Source organism: Octodon degus, unplaced genomic scaffold (genome assembly GCF_000260255.1).
Source record: "Octodon degus isolate 3935 unplaced genomic scaffold, OctDeg1.0 scaffold00012, whole genome shotgun sequence".
In the NCBI taxonomy this organism is placed as follows: domain Eukaryota; kingdom Metazoa; phylum Chordata; class Mammalia; order Rodentia; family Octodontidae; genus Octodon; species Octodon degus.
This window is the reverse complement of record NW_004524588.1, coordinates 6,502,518-6,516,061: the sequence shown is the minus strand read 5'-3', so window position 1 is coordinate 6,516,061 and position 13,544 is coordinate 6,502,518. Positions and strand designations below refer to the sequence as shown.

The window sequence follows — 13,544 nt, the reverse complement described above, 5'->3', positions numbered from 1 at the left end:
GACTTTGAAAAAAACCAAAAAGGAAAACAAACTTTGTGAAAATAAAGTCAATATCTCCTTCATGCTTTCTTCCTAGATAGATGTTAAGTGGATCTGTGTACTCTGCTCATCCCAGTTTCTATGTCCAAGCTCTTTCCTTAATTTAAAGAATGGCTAAGAGATTGCCCTTGCTTCTCTCAGTGTGTGAGGCAAACTGGCCACTCACTATTGTGTCGTCTTTTTTTTTTTTTTGGTGGAACTGGGGATTGAACTCTGGCCCTTGCACTTGCCAGGCAAGTGCTTATTCTATTGAGCTATCTCCCCAGCCCCTTACTAGTGTAATAAACGACTTTCCGAGCTCGGATAGCAGTGTGTCCCAGGAGCAGGGGAGTGGGCAGCTCTTTTAGAGGGTAGGGGCAGTGAACAGGGGTTTCCCATAGGCCTGAGCTGAGCTCTGAAAGGTAAGCTGTGTTTGTTAGGATTTCCAGTAGCTCAGTAAAGAGACAGGAAAGATAAAAGAGGCCTCAATTGACTCTGAAGACCCAGAGAGAATCTGAGGGAGATGGGGGATCCTCTGACCTGAGACAAAGGAAGGCTGAGACTTTTATGGACTAGGGATGGAGTCTGAGGGGCAGGCTCAGTGACACATGAGGAGCTGACTGGGGGCTCCCTTATATGCATGGAAAGGTATCTAGGACTGGGGTGGGGAAGAAGGAGGAAGTGGTCATTAGGGAGACAAGCTGTTGTTTGGGGCATTCAGCCATGTAGGATGAGGACCATATGATTCAGCAGTTTATACTCAGGCCGTAACCTATCAGTGTTCTTCAGACACAAGGGGTAGGTGGAAGCCATAATCAACCAGCCACGAAACTCCCCAGAGGTAGGCTCTTGGCTTGGTGCAAGCAGCCGGCCTTTCTCTTGTTCACTTCAGGGCTGACCATGCTTTTCAGCCCAGTGACTCATGCATCACTGGGGCCCAGTTGCCACTTGTAGCATGAATGTAAAGAATTAATGAGCTACAAGCAGGTTGGTGTCAACTTGGAAGCAAAAGGCAGACTGATGTGAAATAAGGTTGGACAATTGTCCACAAAACACATCTGGGAGACTCATTTCTTAGTATTGAGCAGCCTTCAATGCATTTTAATTGGGGGAGTGAAATTTGTTTTAGGTCACTTGTAACGAAATGGAAAATGGATTTGATAAGTATAAATGGAAACAGGTAAGTCTACATTTGAGAAATGTAGACAAATTAGTCATCTATTAATAACCCTAAGACATTTTGTAAGCAATTAATTCATCCTGTCATAAACCCACCAGTCCAAAAGTCTATTGTCAGAGACCTACCCAAAAAATGATAGAAAATACAACTTACCTATACATTTTAATTTTTGTGTATGTTGAGTATGGCTTCCTAAAATCATAGGTTCAAGAATTTAAAATGTTCAGTGTTAAAAGTAAATTTTTATTTTCCTATCTTTTACATGTGAAGCAATCTGAGGCTTTTTTTTTTTTTTTGCAGTTAAATGATTGTTCAAGGTCACAAACACTTGGAACACTAATCATAAGAAAATATGTCAGGTTTTGTGTAGTGTCATGAAAATGAACTGCGTATAGGTAGAACATAGGATGTAAAGACTAAGGTGACAAGGGACAGACCAGAGGCATGTTATGGGGAGGAAAGATATCAGTATCTTGGGCTTAGAAGATGGTTTCAGGTTCCTTCAGGTGGTGCATGGTGTTCCATTAATGTTTGTGTATAACAGTCAGCACTCCATCCAGCCGTGCACAGACACACACACACACACACACACACACACACACACGAGGTTACTTCCCTCTCCAGATCACAGCTTACCTGTAAATGCCTGTAGAGTGTTTAGATGAATGGATGAGTTGCAGTTAAAATTATATTCCTGTCTTGAATAAAATTTGGCAATGAATGCTAGTTGAAGGCTTATTTAGCCTTGTGAGCGGTTAGCAGCCCACCCTATGTGCATACTCTTAACTCTCTGGAACTGAAAATTGGGTGGAGAGATAGTTTATCACCTCACAATTCATGAATCTTCACAAACTGTCCTTTCGCAAGTATGAAGTCCAGTGAACAAGCCTCCTGAGAGTTAGTTTGTCTTTGTGGGTATTGCATGACCTAGTGGGAGGAGGACGCTGTTTAGGGCACAGGGACGGGAGTCTTCTAATGGGGGTCCCAGCATCTCACACCCTACCTGTGGGAGAGGTGCGGTGTCAGAGGCTCCCTGAAGCCTGTCCTTTTTGTGAAAGCCCTCCAGCTGGGACACGTTGTTCCTACTCTGGGAGCGTGCACAGGCATCTTGGGTTAGAGGCACCTGCACCACATTGTTGCTGTTTTGAACAAACAATTAACCTATTGATCCTGTCTCCTCATCTGGAAAATAGCAATGCTGGCAACACTGTGGTAAATTTGTGTGAGAAAGCCGAAATAATAACTTTATCATGGGAATGAAGAGGATACCTGAGGGTCGCTTTTTGTCCTTGGTTCTCAAATTCAAGATCCTCAAATTTAGTTTTCTGATATTAACATGATGATATATAGGTTATAGATTATAGATTAAATATATAATCATAGTGATATTTTAACTAGATTAAGAGCTAGCCTTCATCATATATTTAGAGCTTATCACTGTTGATCACACAGTAGGCAAAAGACAAATTCTGTAACATGTATTATGTCTTATAAGGCAGTAAAACCTTTTCTGGGGCAGCGATATCTAGACTATCAAAGAAAAATAGTTAAAATAGGCCACAACTTTAGTCACTCTGTTCTGTCATTTCTTTGTTATTGTACAAGAAATTTTCAATCCTGCATGTGAGAGGCCCTGCATCACCACTCTGCTGACAAAGTGTAATTCATACTTTGGACAATAAATATTACTTTTTCTCCCCTTGTATTTGTCTCCTGACAGTATCATTTCATGTAGCTCCCGCTGTTAGAGAATTGAAATTTCATGTATATTTCTCCAGCTTTTGAAACTCGTGAAGCATTAAATTTTGAAATGGTTTTTAAAGGAGCTACTTGACAAGAGTATTAAATATTCATTTTCCTCTGGGTGCGACACCTGTAACACTTGCTGGTGACTCAGCGTGGTGGGTGTGCTGGCTGTCTGCACACCGTGCTGTTCTCTGAAGCTGTGTCACTTACCTTCGCACCAGATGATCCAGAATTTTATCCATTTGGGATGGTTGAGTCTGCTTCTTCCATGGGGTTGAATTCTTTTTTTTTTTTTTTTTTTTTTTGAAGAGGTACACACTCTTGGAGTCACCAAAAGATTCCATGAGTTGTTTCTTTTTTTCTTTTTTTTTCCTTTCAAAGTTTTATTGATAAACATATAGCAATGAGACAGTTTCAAATCAAATCGAAAGTACAGTTTCAACAAATAATACACTGCACATATTCTTCTTAGTGGTTAATTGCTATACAAGATGCAGACTTGTGATCCTACTTACAAACACCATTAGAAAAAATCATTCTATTCATTAAGAGAATGCAACTATATATCTATCCTAACCACTTTGAATACACAGATACAAAATGGACATTCATAGTTATACCCCAATTTTTTTAAGTTCTGTTGTTGAATATTATAGGTGTGTAAACTCAGCAAAATATTCTAAAAGAGTCCAGTAGCCCATAATAGCATTGGGTCTTCTGTTTAACTGGCAGTGTCGGAAATTACTGACCTGAGTCCATGGGGCTGAATTCTAACCCTGTCTGATATCCCTGTTAGGAACATGCCTACTTCTAGCTTGGCTTCCAGTTCCTGTGGGCTGAGAAGGTACGTACGCAATCAGGCTAGTGAATTGATCCTGAGTGTGGAATTGAGAATCTCCTTGTAGATTGTACATTGAGGGCTGTCAAAGGGCCATATGGAAGATTTATTTTATCTAAGTATGGATTTTCTGCTGTTCTGAGTAGCTGAACTTTCTAGAGAAGTAACTTTGCAATTAGTTTTTGCAAAATTTGGAATATGAGAACTGTGATAAATAATCAGCTGCTTAACACCATCTTCACCAGAAAAACTCCAATTCATTGGAATTGCTCATTAGTAAATCTTGGTAATATTGATATGTATATGATCAGAAGGCCTAATATTGTTAGATAAATATCAAGCACTCCCACACGTCTCATTTTAGCCTTATATTTGAACTTTCTGTAATAGTAACAAGATCAAAGAATGGTATTTTTCTGGCTTTGGTCATGTTCCTGGGGAGGACCTGGTAAGAATTGAGTCTACATAGCCTACAAACTCCCCACTTTCTGTGTATTCAGGTTTACTAAAAGCTGCCCTGGATGTCTACACAGTGCTTTCCAAATGAGCTTTCTCCTAGCAGTGCTCTGAAGGTGCTGTTTCCTGAGTGGCCACTTGCCTCCCGTATTTCTCTTCTTACAGCTGTCTTAATTTTCGTCCTCTGTCTCCTGCTCTTTGTTCAATGCTGGACTCTGTCTAATTGAAGGCTAAACATGCTCCTATGAATTCAAGTGGTGCTGATTTCCATTTTCCCCATCCTCTTATTTTACAGTGTGTATTTCACTGAGAAAAACATTTACATCTTTTTTTTTTAAGAGCAAAATGTTGTGTTTTGTTGGAAATTGCTTAAGAAGTAAATAGCCCATAATTAACTAATATCACACTGGCGGGCAGCATTAGCAGTAATATGCACCTTAACACAGAGTGACAGAGCAGGTGAGTCCCAAAACAGTTTGGCAAATTTCCAACTTAAATCTGATTTTGTTCTCATAAAATAAGCCACTTTAGATTTTTTTTAAAAAGCCAGCTGTAATGTAGCTTTGTAAAAGTGATTTTTTTTAATGCTGTAGTGGGAATTGAACTCAGGGCCTTACGGTGAGTTGTACCCTCACCATACTGAGCCATTTTTTTTTTTTTAAATCTATTTACTTTAAGAGAGGGACTCAGTTATCCCTGCTGGTTTCAAATTTTTGATCTTTCTGTCTTAGCCTTCCAGAAGGCTGGGATTTCAGGCATGTACCACCATACTTGCCTTCTTGTTTGTTTTTTAAAGCAGACTTTTGGTTTGGCTACTGATTTGCCAAACTCTACTGATGAGAGCTTGCGATACAGCTCAGTGCTTCATACTCACTGCAGCAGCTTTCTTCTGTCGAAATTCCACACTTACTGACCTAGCGAAAGAGGAACCCATCACTGTGGTTGAAAGTTTTGTATTTCTAAAGTTAAGGTGAGTGGCAGCCTGTTGTTTTAGTTAGTAGGAAAAAGATTCAACAGCTGCTTTCAGCATTATTTTTTCTTTCCATGCTTGCTTGAAGGCCAGTGCGCTATCCATTGTATAACAGAGCCAGATATTTTCTTTCCAAGGGTCTAATTTCTAATCCTTAATTTCTAAGCTACACCTCATGTTTACAAAAGGAGAAAGCGGTCCTGTGAATATTACCTGTGTCTCTGTTAGCTATTTCAGATGCTGCTACGCTATGCACGAGCAGCAGAACTGACAAAAGGGAACAGGATGCAATACTGAGACCCGCATACTTGTTTATAGATGCAAAACCGTATATTGTTATACTAAAGAGTTAAACAAAATCTGGATATAATATTTCTGACCTGAAGATAAACCATTAATAATTTTATATACTCATAGGATAAAAACAAATTAAAAAATAGGGAAACACAGCAAGTGCTACACTGTAAGCACGTAAAGTTTATTCCTAACTATATTTGATTCTGAAGGACAGACAGAGGCAGAGGGAGATGGGGAGAGACTGATTTACTCTTACATCAGGCATTGAGAAACTCCTAATGTTAAAAACCCAAGGGACTGGGGAGATAGTCCAGTGGTCTAAGCACCTGCCTGGCAAGCACAAGGACCTGAATTTGATCTCCGGTCCAAGCCTGCCCCAGAACCAGGTGTGGTGGCACATGTCTGTAACACTAGTGCTGGGGAGCGTGAGACAGGAGAAACACTGTGAGTCTGAGCTGCATAGGGAGACCCTGTACCAAATAAATAAATAAATAAATAAATAAATAAATCAATCAAACAAACTTCACTACCAGATTTATGCTTGTGTATATTATCTACTATGTCATTTGACTATGAGTTACGTTCTTAACTTGGATAGGAAAATCTTATTCTTAAAAGCAGATAGTAGATGATTATACAGATTTGGAGTGGTGGTTTTCAGCACTGGATACACCTTCAGATACCCTGGGTTGCAGCCTAGACTGATCCCTGGAGAATCTCTGCAGACAGGACCCACCCTGTGTGTGTTAGGTCCATTCTCATGGGCAGCCACGCGTGAGAGCCGGTGTTGAGGAAAGTGATGGGTTTCACTGAAAGCTAACTCTTGACTGGTACTGAAGGCTTCATGCATCATTTATTTAATAATGGTGAGCACCCTGGACTCTGAAGGCTTCACGTGGGCTTTTTATACTATCTTAAGGCTTTGGTGAGGTTTTCTGTTTAGGAGAACAATTATTATTTACAACTGTATTTGTGAGTGCATATGATTCTTTCAGAAATAAAATACACTACAGATATACTTTAGGACTCATTTTAAAGTTGTCTATAGGGGCCGGGAAGATGGCTCAGTGGAATAAGCGCTTCCCGGGCAAGCGCAAGGGCCTGAGTTCATTCCCCGTTTCTGCCAAAATAAATAAATAAATAAATAAATAAATAAATAAATAAATAAAAATTGTCTATTAAGATATTAATATTAACTTTTACTCATTCATTAACATCACTGGCCAACTAGTTTATTTATGAATCCATTTTGGGGCATCAGTAACTTTTAGAATCTTTAAGGATAATTTTCTGTATTATCCATCTTATTTATTGTATAACATGTTCACTTTTTCTGGATATGTGAAATACAGTGACACAAGCTGAAAGAAAATAGCTTCAGAATTTCTAAAATAGTTTTTCTTTTTAAATACTAGAAATAGTGTAGAATAAGCACTTGCCTGGCAAGTGCAAGGGCCTGAGTTCAATCCCCGGCTCTGAAAAAAAAAATACTAGAAATAACACTTTACCTTGTATATCATCAGAGTGGTCAGTTGATGTCAAATGCTATCACATAGCCTTTTCTGTCTCTGCGAGTTATGTCATGAGGTTAAGAAACTCTTAGGAAATCTGGGGAAATAAATTCTTACTGTTTATAATGAGAAAATAAAGTACCAATATGCAATATTTTCGACTCTCAGTTCTGTCTACCAGTCATTTATCTGAAAGACCCAGTCAAGTATTTGAATATCCTAAAGCAACTCCTCCCTAATTGGATACCATGGCAACCCTGTTACTTTTTAAATTTTTTTATTTTATTTTTCCCCATAATTTTATTGAGAAGCAAATAGCAATGAGACAGTTTCAAACCAAATTGGTAGGACAGTTTCAATAAATAACACATTGCATATGTTCTTCCTAGTGGTTAATTGCTGTACAAAATGCAGACATGATATCCTATTTACAAACACCATTAGAACAAATTCCTCTATTCATTAAGAGAATGTAACTATATATCTATCCTAACCACTTTGAATGCACAGATACAAAATGGACATTCATCTGTATCCCCTTTTTTTGTTTAGTTCCATTATTTGAATATTATAGGTGTGTTAACTCAACACAATATTCTAAAAGAATCCAGTAGTCCATAATAGTATTGGGTCTTCCGCTTCACTGGCAATGTCAGAAGTTGTTGACCTGAGTCCCCTACAGCTCAACATAACAGCATGGCTTTACTTCTTATACTTCATTTTTATACTTTTCTGCTGGATGGTTAAGACCAAGATGAAGCAAGACCTATGCAACAAGAGTTGTAGCTTTTGGGTCTGATAAGGTCAGTGAAATCCCCTCATGATTTATCCTAAGATCCTGTACCTCAGATTGTACATCTTTCGTCAGTGTCAGCCATGTGGATGAGTCACGGCCATTGCTTGGACAATGTGCTCTCTGCGAAAGCCTGAGAGAATGTTTTCTCTCCATGTGACTCTCCTTAGGCACACTCTACATCATCGATCACTTTCCTCTTTGGCCCCATAATCTCCTTGATCAGAAAATTTGGGACACTACTGAGTTACGTGACATTACAGTACAAGTTCTCATATGTCCTGAGTCTTAATTGACCTTAGAAGGCTAGGGCCAAAATGTTGGCTTTCCTTCTGGCCCTCCTTTTTCTCTAATTTTGGTCTGCAAACTTAGGTTGTTAACCCTCCAGAAGAGAAGTTTATTGTTATTACCATACAACCTAGGCTGTTAAGCTTAACCTCACTATCTATCTGAATATCAAACATCTTGGGCATAACATGGAACAGGTATTTTTCATCAAGTATTGATATATTGAACTTTAAGTCCCTACAGAATATGATGAAAAAAACATTTAAAAATTAGAATATATTTTTAAAATAGGCATAAAAAACTATGTAATTCTTATGTTTACACTTAAGTCCAAAAATCTAACCATATACAACGTTGGAGCAGGACAGTCCCGCAACATTCCTTTTCCTGTCTCCTGCCTTCATTCACTACCCCCTTCTTTTTGAACAATCATCTACCTGAGAGACGGCACAGCAGCAACTGGCAATTCATTCTGGTCTTCTGAATACGGGCTGCTTGTCATAACCCTGTTACTTCTGCTGCTGCTTTCAGATCCGATCAAAAAAGGTAGAAATACTCCCATGATGTGATGGTTCTGTGATGGTTCGAGTCCATCACGGAAGCCAGTGGTTTGTCAGATACATCTCTGAATTGTGTTGTATATTTCAAGAGTTATAATGATTTTCCCCAAAGGAACTACCCATGTTGATAGCTCACATCGATTACTCCTTTCATAATCAGAAAAGTTATGGTGGCTCACTTTTTCTGGATATGTTACATACAATGACACAAGCAAATGTCTTCTTCTATTGGACTAGAAAAATTTGACATGAAACTGGATCTTTCTTTTTGACCACCTTATTTTGGTAGGACCAGATGGATCATACTTCTTCAGGTCATCATCCAAACAAAAAAAGAAAGGTGGCAGAGACTGAATTTTGTAGTGTGTATGTTTTTATTAAGCAATTTTAATGCTGCAAAGCCAAAAATAGACTCTATTGGGATAATATTGAGTGATACCGAGACAAGAAACAGGGAGATTTTCATTTCATTTAAGTTTTATAAATAAATTCATAAGATGAATTTATTACTTTTTGATGTTATATTTTGTTTTTTCTTTTTTTCGATATTTTATAAAACAAAAATTACCAAGTTTTTAACCATCCATGTTAACATTCTGAGCTTACTTATATAATTTATGTTTTTGTACTTGTTTTTCTTTATGTTCGGCAAACCTTTCACCTTCCATTGTAGGCATATTTAAGAGTGTCGTATTAACTGGAAACAACATGTTTAAATTTAGAACATCTTGGCTCAGGAAGCCCAGCTTGTATAAATGTGCACACAGACATGTATTGTGTGTCACAATGTAAGACCTTAAAGGTCTTCGGGGCTTGTATGTTGTTTGATGCTTTCACTTCACAGTGAGGATCCTGAGACACAGCCCATGAACTGTTTTGACCATATTTCATTTCTTAAGCAGTCACAGAGCCAAACTTATACTTTAAAAATTATCTGATTCCTCTCTTAGAGTTCTTCTTAATCATAGAATTCTGCTTTAGAAGAAATAGCACAACCCCAAATTTACAAATACGTTGCTCCATAGAAAGTTACAAATAGCAAAACTAATGCCAACGCTTACTTTATATTTTAATGTTCTTTTTTGGCTTTGCAGCATTCTTGAAAGTCAATGGTTTGTTTTGCTTTCTAAAGTAGTTTGCTGTGGTGGCTGCCTACCCAACATCCTCACTTTTCCTATCAGCTTGTATCCACTACTCTAAGCATTATATTTATGTTTTGCTGATGTGTGATAATTGCTACTGTTGATAGTGGTCATATGATTGAATCATGCTTTAAGTCTCCTCTAACACTGTGCATCATTGGGATATTGTAAAGGAGATGCTCCTTTTGTGTCTATTATTTTAACAGTGTGGTCTGACTCATATAATACAGTATCTATGACAATATTTACAATTGCATTTTTATCTCAGTGCATTAACAAATGCAATTTACAAGATATTTTTCTTGTTTTCTAGCAAGTGGTAGATCCTTGATTAATAAAATCTTTAGCTAAAGTGACTTTTTTCTTAGAACATTTATATTCTTGTTAAGATTTCAAATTCTCAAAATTTATCTTGGCTTTTGCATATCATTTAGGCTTTCCTGTGGCTTTTGGATTTATTATGAACAATGAATGTTTTCAGATGCACCACACAATGGTGATTTGTCAACTACTGTATTTTTATGGGAGATAGACTAGTTTTGGAGATGACCACATGACTCCAATAGAGGGACTTCATCCTGCTAGAGATAAATAATGCCTTTTGAAATTTATGTTTCAGAACAAAGGAAGAATTATGCCCGTGACAGTGTGAGCAGTGTGTCAGATATATCCCAGTACAGAGTTGAAGTAAGTCACTTTGGTGTTTGCTAATATTTAGGAGGTTTCTTGAGGGACATGAAAATTGGAAGTAAAATCAGAATTATATTTGACTTTATTCTTATGATGTATTTTAAGTTGTGTTCACCTTTCCTTTACATTTACTTCCTGAGAATGTTATGTATAATAGTATTTTGTTAGTCTGGGTTCTATTTTCATAATAGATAAGTTAAAACCATAACTAATACCCATTCATCATTCCCAGCCCTATTTCACTTAAAACAAAGGCTTCTATTTTATACTCTAGAATCTTCATGAAATTAAGCCTTGACATGATGAGTGGTTTCCATCTGTTTTTAGTTTTTATCTCCAGTTGTGACTAGTTCTATTTAAATAAATGAGTTCTTTTCCATTGTTGCTCTGTTGTTACCTTTCAATGTATTTGTTCTTAATTTGAATCCAGGTGATCTCTGCTTATAATAAAAAAATGTTTGAGCAGGGAAGTAGCTTTTAAATTGCTCCGCTATTTGTTTTTTGACCTGACTCTAGCATACTTAATTTCATTTCAGTTAGTGGATTCTGTAGAATGAGAAGACTGGCAGTTGTCACAGAGTAGAACTACTGCTCGTAGGGGAGGTATTTGTGATCAGTGTTGTAAGTGCCTTGTAGACTGCTACTGAGCAGCACTTAGACAACTATAGTAAAGCAAAGGAAGGTTTAGTTAGCAAGAACTCTATTGAAGCTCTTAAGAGTTTGTTTCTGTGTCAGCATATAGCCATGTAGTTCAACGTGGCTGGTTGTGAAATAGATTTGGATATCTCGTCAATCTAGATGTTACCCTCTATATTCAACAAAACCTTGTTTGATTTTATTCTCTGAGTATGATAATCATGAAAGTGTATAGTATTTTGTGTATAGCCTTTACTTTTCTGCTATTTGACCTCAGTTGGCTTAATTCTGATTTTTGGGCACATGTGTGTTAACAGATTATATGTTTGTGTATATTGTAAATGTCTTTCCCTTTACCTCAATTATAAGCACCTGACTACCTTTGTTCTGGATCGGAAAGATGCTATGATAACTGTTGATGATGGAATAAGGAAGCTGAAGTTGCTCGATGCCAAGGGCAAAGTATGGACGCAAGATATGATTCTGCAAGTGGATGACCGGGCCGTGAGCCTGATTGATTTAGAGTCAAAGGCAAGTGTGTGAAAACTGTGCAGTTTTGTTCTTAAGAAACCACCACACATGTGAATGGGTAGCATCAGGTCAGAAAATGACAAAGCATGTGGCAGTCCAGTAAAGTGAAATACTTATTTTATTCGCAGAATGAGTTGGAGAATTTTCCTTTAAACACAATCCAGCATTGCCAAGCTGTGATGCATTCCTGCAACTATGATTCAATTCTTGCCCTGGTGTGCAAAGAGCCAACTCAGAACAAGCCCGACCTTCACCTTTTCCAGTGTGATGAAGTTAAGGTAAAAGTGACCTTTTCCTCACTTAAACAAACATTCTGGCCAGTGTTAATTGTTTCTATCATGTGGCTGTCAGGTTGGGTACTAGCGTTTTTAGTTCTGAGACATAAATGGCTTAGTATGCCCTGGGTGTGTACTATACTACTACATATTCCTCAGTGTCTCAGTACTAAGTAAGGAAAAAAATAGGGTGACATTAAAAATTCAGATGCATTTTGTTTATTTCATTTAAAAAGTATAGACAATATATTCTCATCAAGGATCTTGGACTTGTGATTAAAAATTGAATCTTCCAAAATCATGATTCATAGACAATAAATAATCATGCGAGTCTTCTATTTTATTCTGTACTAATCATATAGTAGAAGTAATTGCAGTGACGCACTTGGACATGATCTTGATTTAAAGTTCACCACTTAATTATGTGACTTAAATAATCGTGCAGGATCTGTAATCCCTAAGTGAAGAGTGAAAATGGTTGAGCAGAGTGGCCAGTACTAGCAGGCTATTTCCTGAAAATTTATATCTCAAATTATGCTCTGATTTTCAGAAGATTATAATTTGTGATGCCTTATTGGACCTTAGAAGTTATCATCAGCCTTGAATGTCTTTATTTCCTGAGTTGATCTCTGTAAAAAGGAAATAACTTTTTGTTGATGGGTACCTTACCAAAGTAGTGATTTATCATTTTGAGTATGTAATAGACTATACTTGCAACTTTTTTAATGAAGATATTTTTGGAAAGCCAACATAAGGAAACACTGATTCTTTCTTGTACTTCTTTGACATTAAAATACCACAGGTAAATTAAGATTGACTATGAGTAATATATTTACAAATATCTTCTACTTTCAATTTATATTATAGATGATTTCTTAAATTTTTATTTGAAAGGAGCTGTGGCATTTAGGTATTCTGTATATAAGGTATTCATTGAATTTTTTACATGCTGTAGTCCCTTTAAAACTCATAAGTTATATAGAGAATTTGGTAAGACTATATTGTTAAAATCATAAACATTAAAGCAAGTGTTTTGCTCTGAACCAAATTTAATTCACACATTTTCAAAATGGAGTACTAAGTCAAAGAATATTTCAAATTTAGTGTTTGTGACTATGCTCAGTCACCTTGGGAGCAAAGAACTACAGTACTATGCTAAATAAAGCTCCTGGCTATCAGTTTTAGGAATAAAATGCATGAATTCTCTGATATGAGATGATACTAGAGATAGGTTCAAATACTCTTTCATTCTGACTGAAGCTCTTGTGCCTCTAAGTGACAACACATTCAGCCATTAATGCCAAAGTCTCTGTATAAGACATTTACTTCCTCAGCTGATTAAAAATGTCTAGACTCAGTGAAAAATAGTATGATTTCTTTTATTAGATCATCTAATATCAATTTTGAGTTTTCAAGTTTTTTGAGCAAGGACTTCATTCAGAGCTCCTTTCTACCTTAGTAGTAAAATTTCTCTTAGCATAAGAAGCCTCTCCATGAGACGCTCAATATGCCTAGCCATGCTCGCTCTTTCTTTCTTTCTTTCTTTCTTTCTTTCTTTCTTTCTTTCTTTCTTTCTTTCTTTCTTTCTTTCTTTCTTCCTTCCTTCCTTCCTT

The 13,544-nt window shown here is 37.1% G+C and overlaps 1 protein-coding gene across 3 annotated transcripts in view; it reads left to right on the top strand.

Moving 5' to 3' along the window:
• Eps8 (epidermal growth factor receptor pathway substrate 8) overlaps positions 1-13,544 on the top strand; it is a 106,584-nt gene that overhangs the window by 41,090 nt on the left and 51,950 nt on the right. For all 3 annotated transcript variants that reach the window (XM_004626096.3, XM_023709542.1, XM_023709543.1), the window contains 3 exons: positions 10,419-10,486; positions 11,495-11,656; positions 11,785-11,934. In XM_004626096.3, coding sequence (XP_004626153.1) covers positions 10,419-10,486; positions 11,495-11,656; positions 11,785-11,934 — 380 coding nt within the window. The remainder of the gene's footprint in view (positions 1-10,418; positions 10,487-11,494; positions 11,657-11,784; positions 11,935-13,544) is intronic.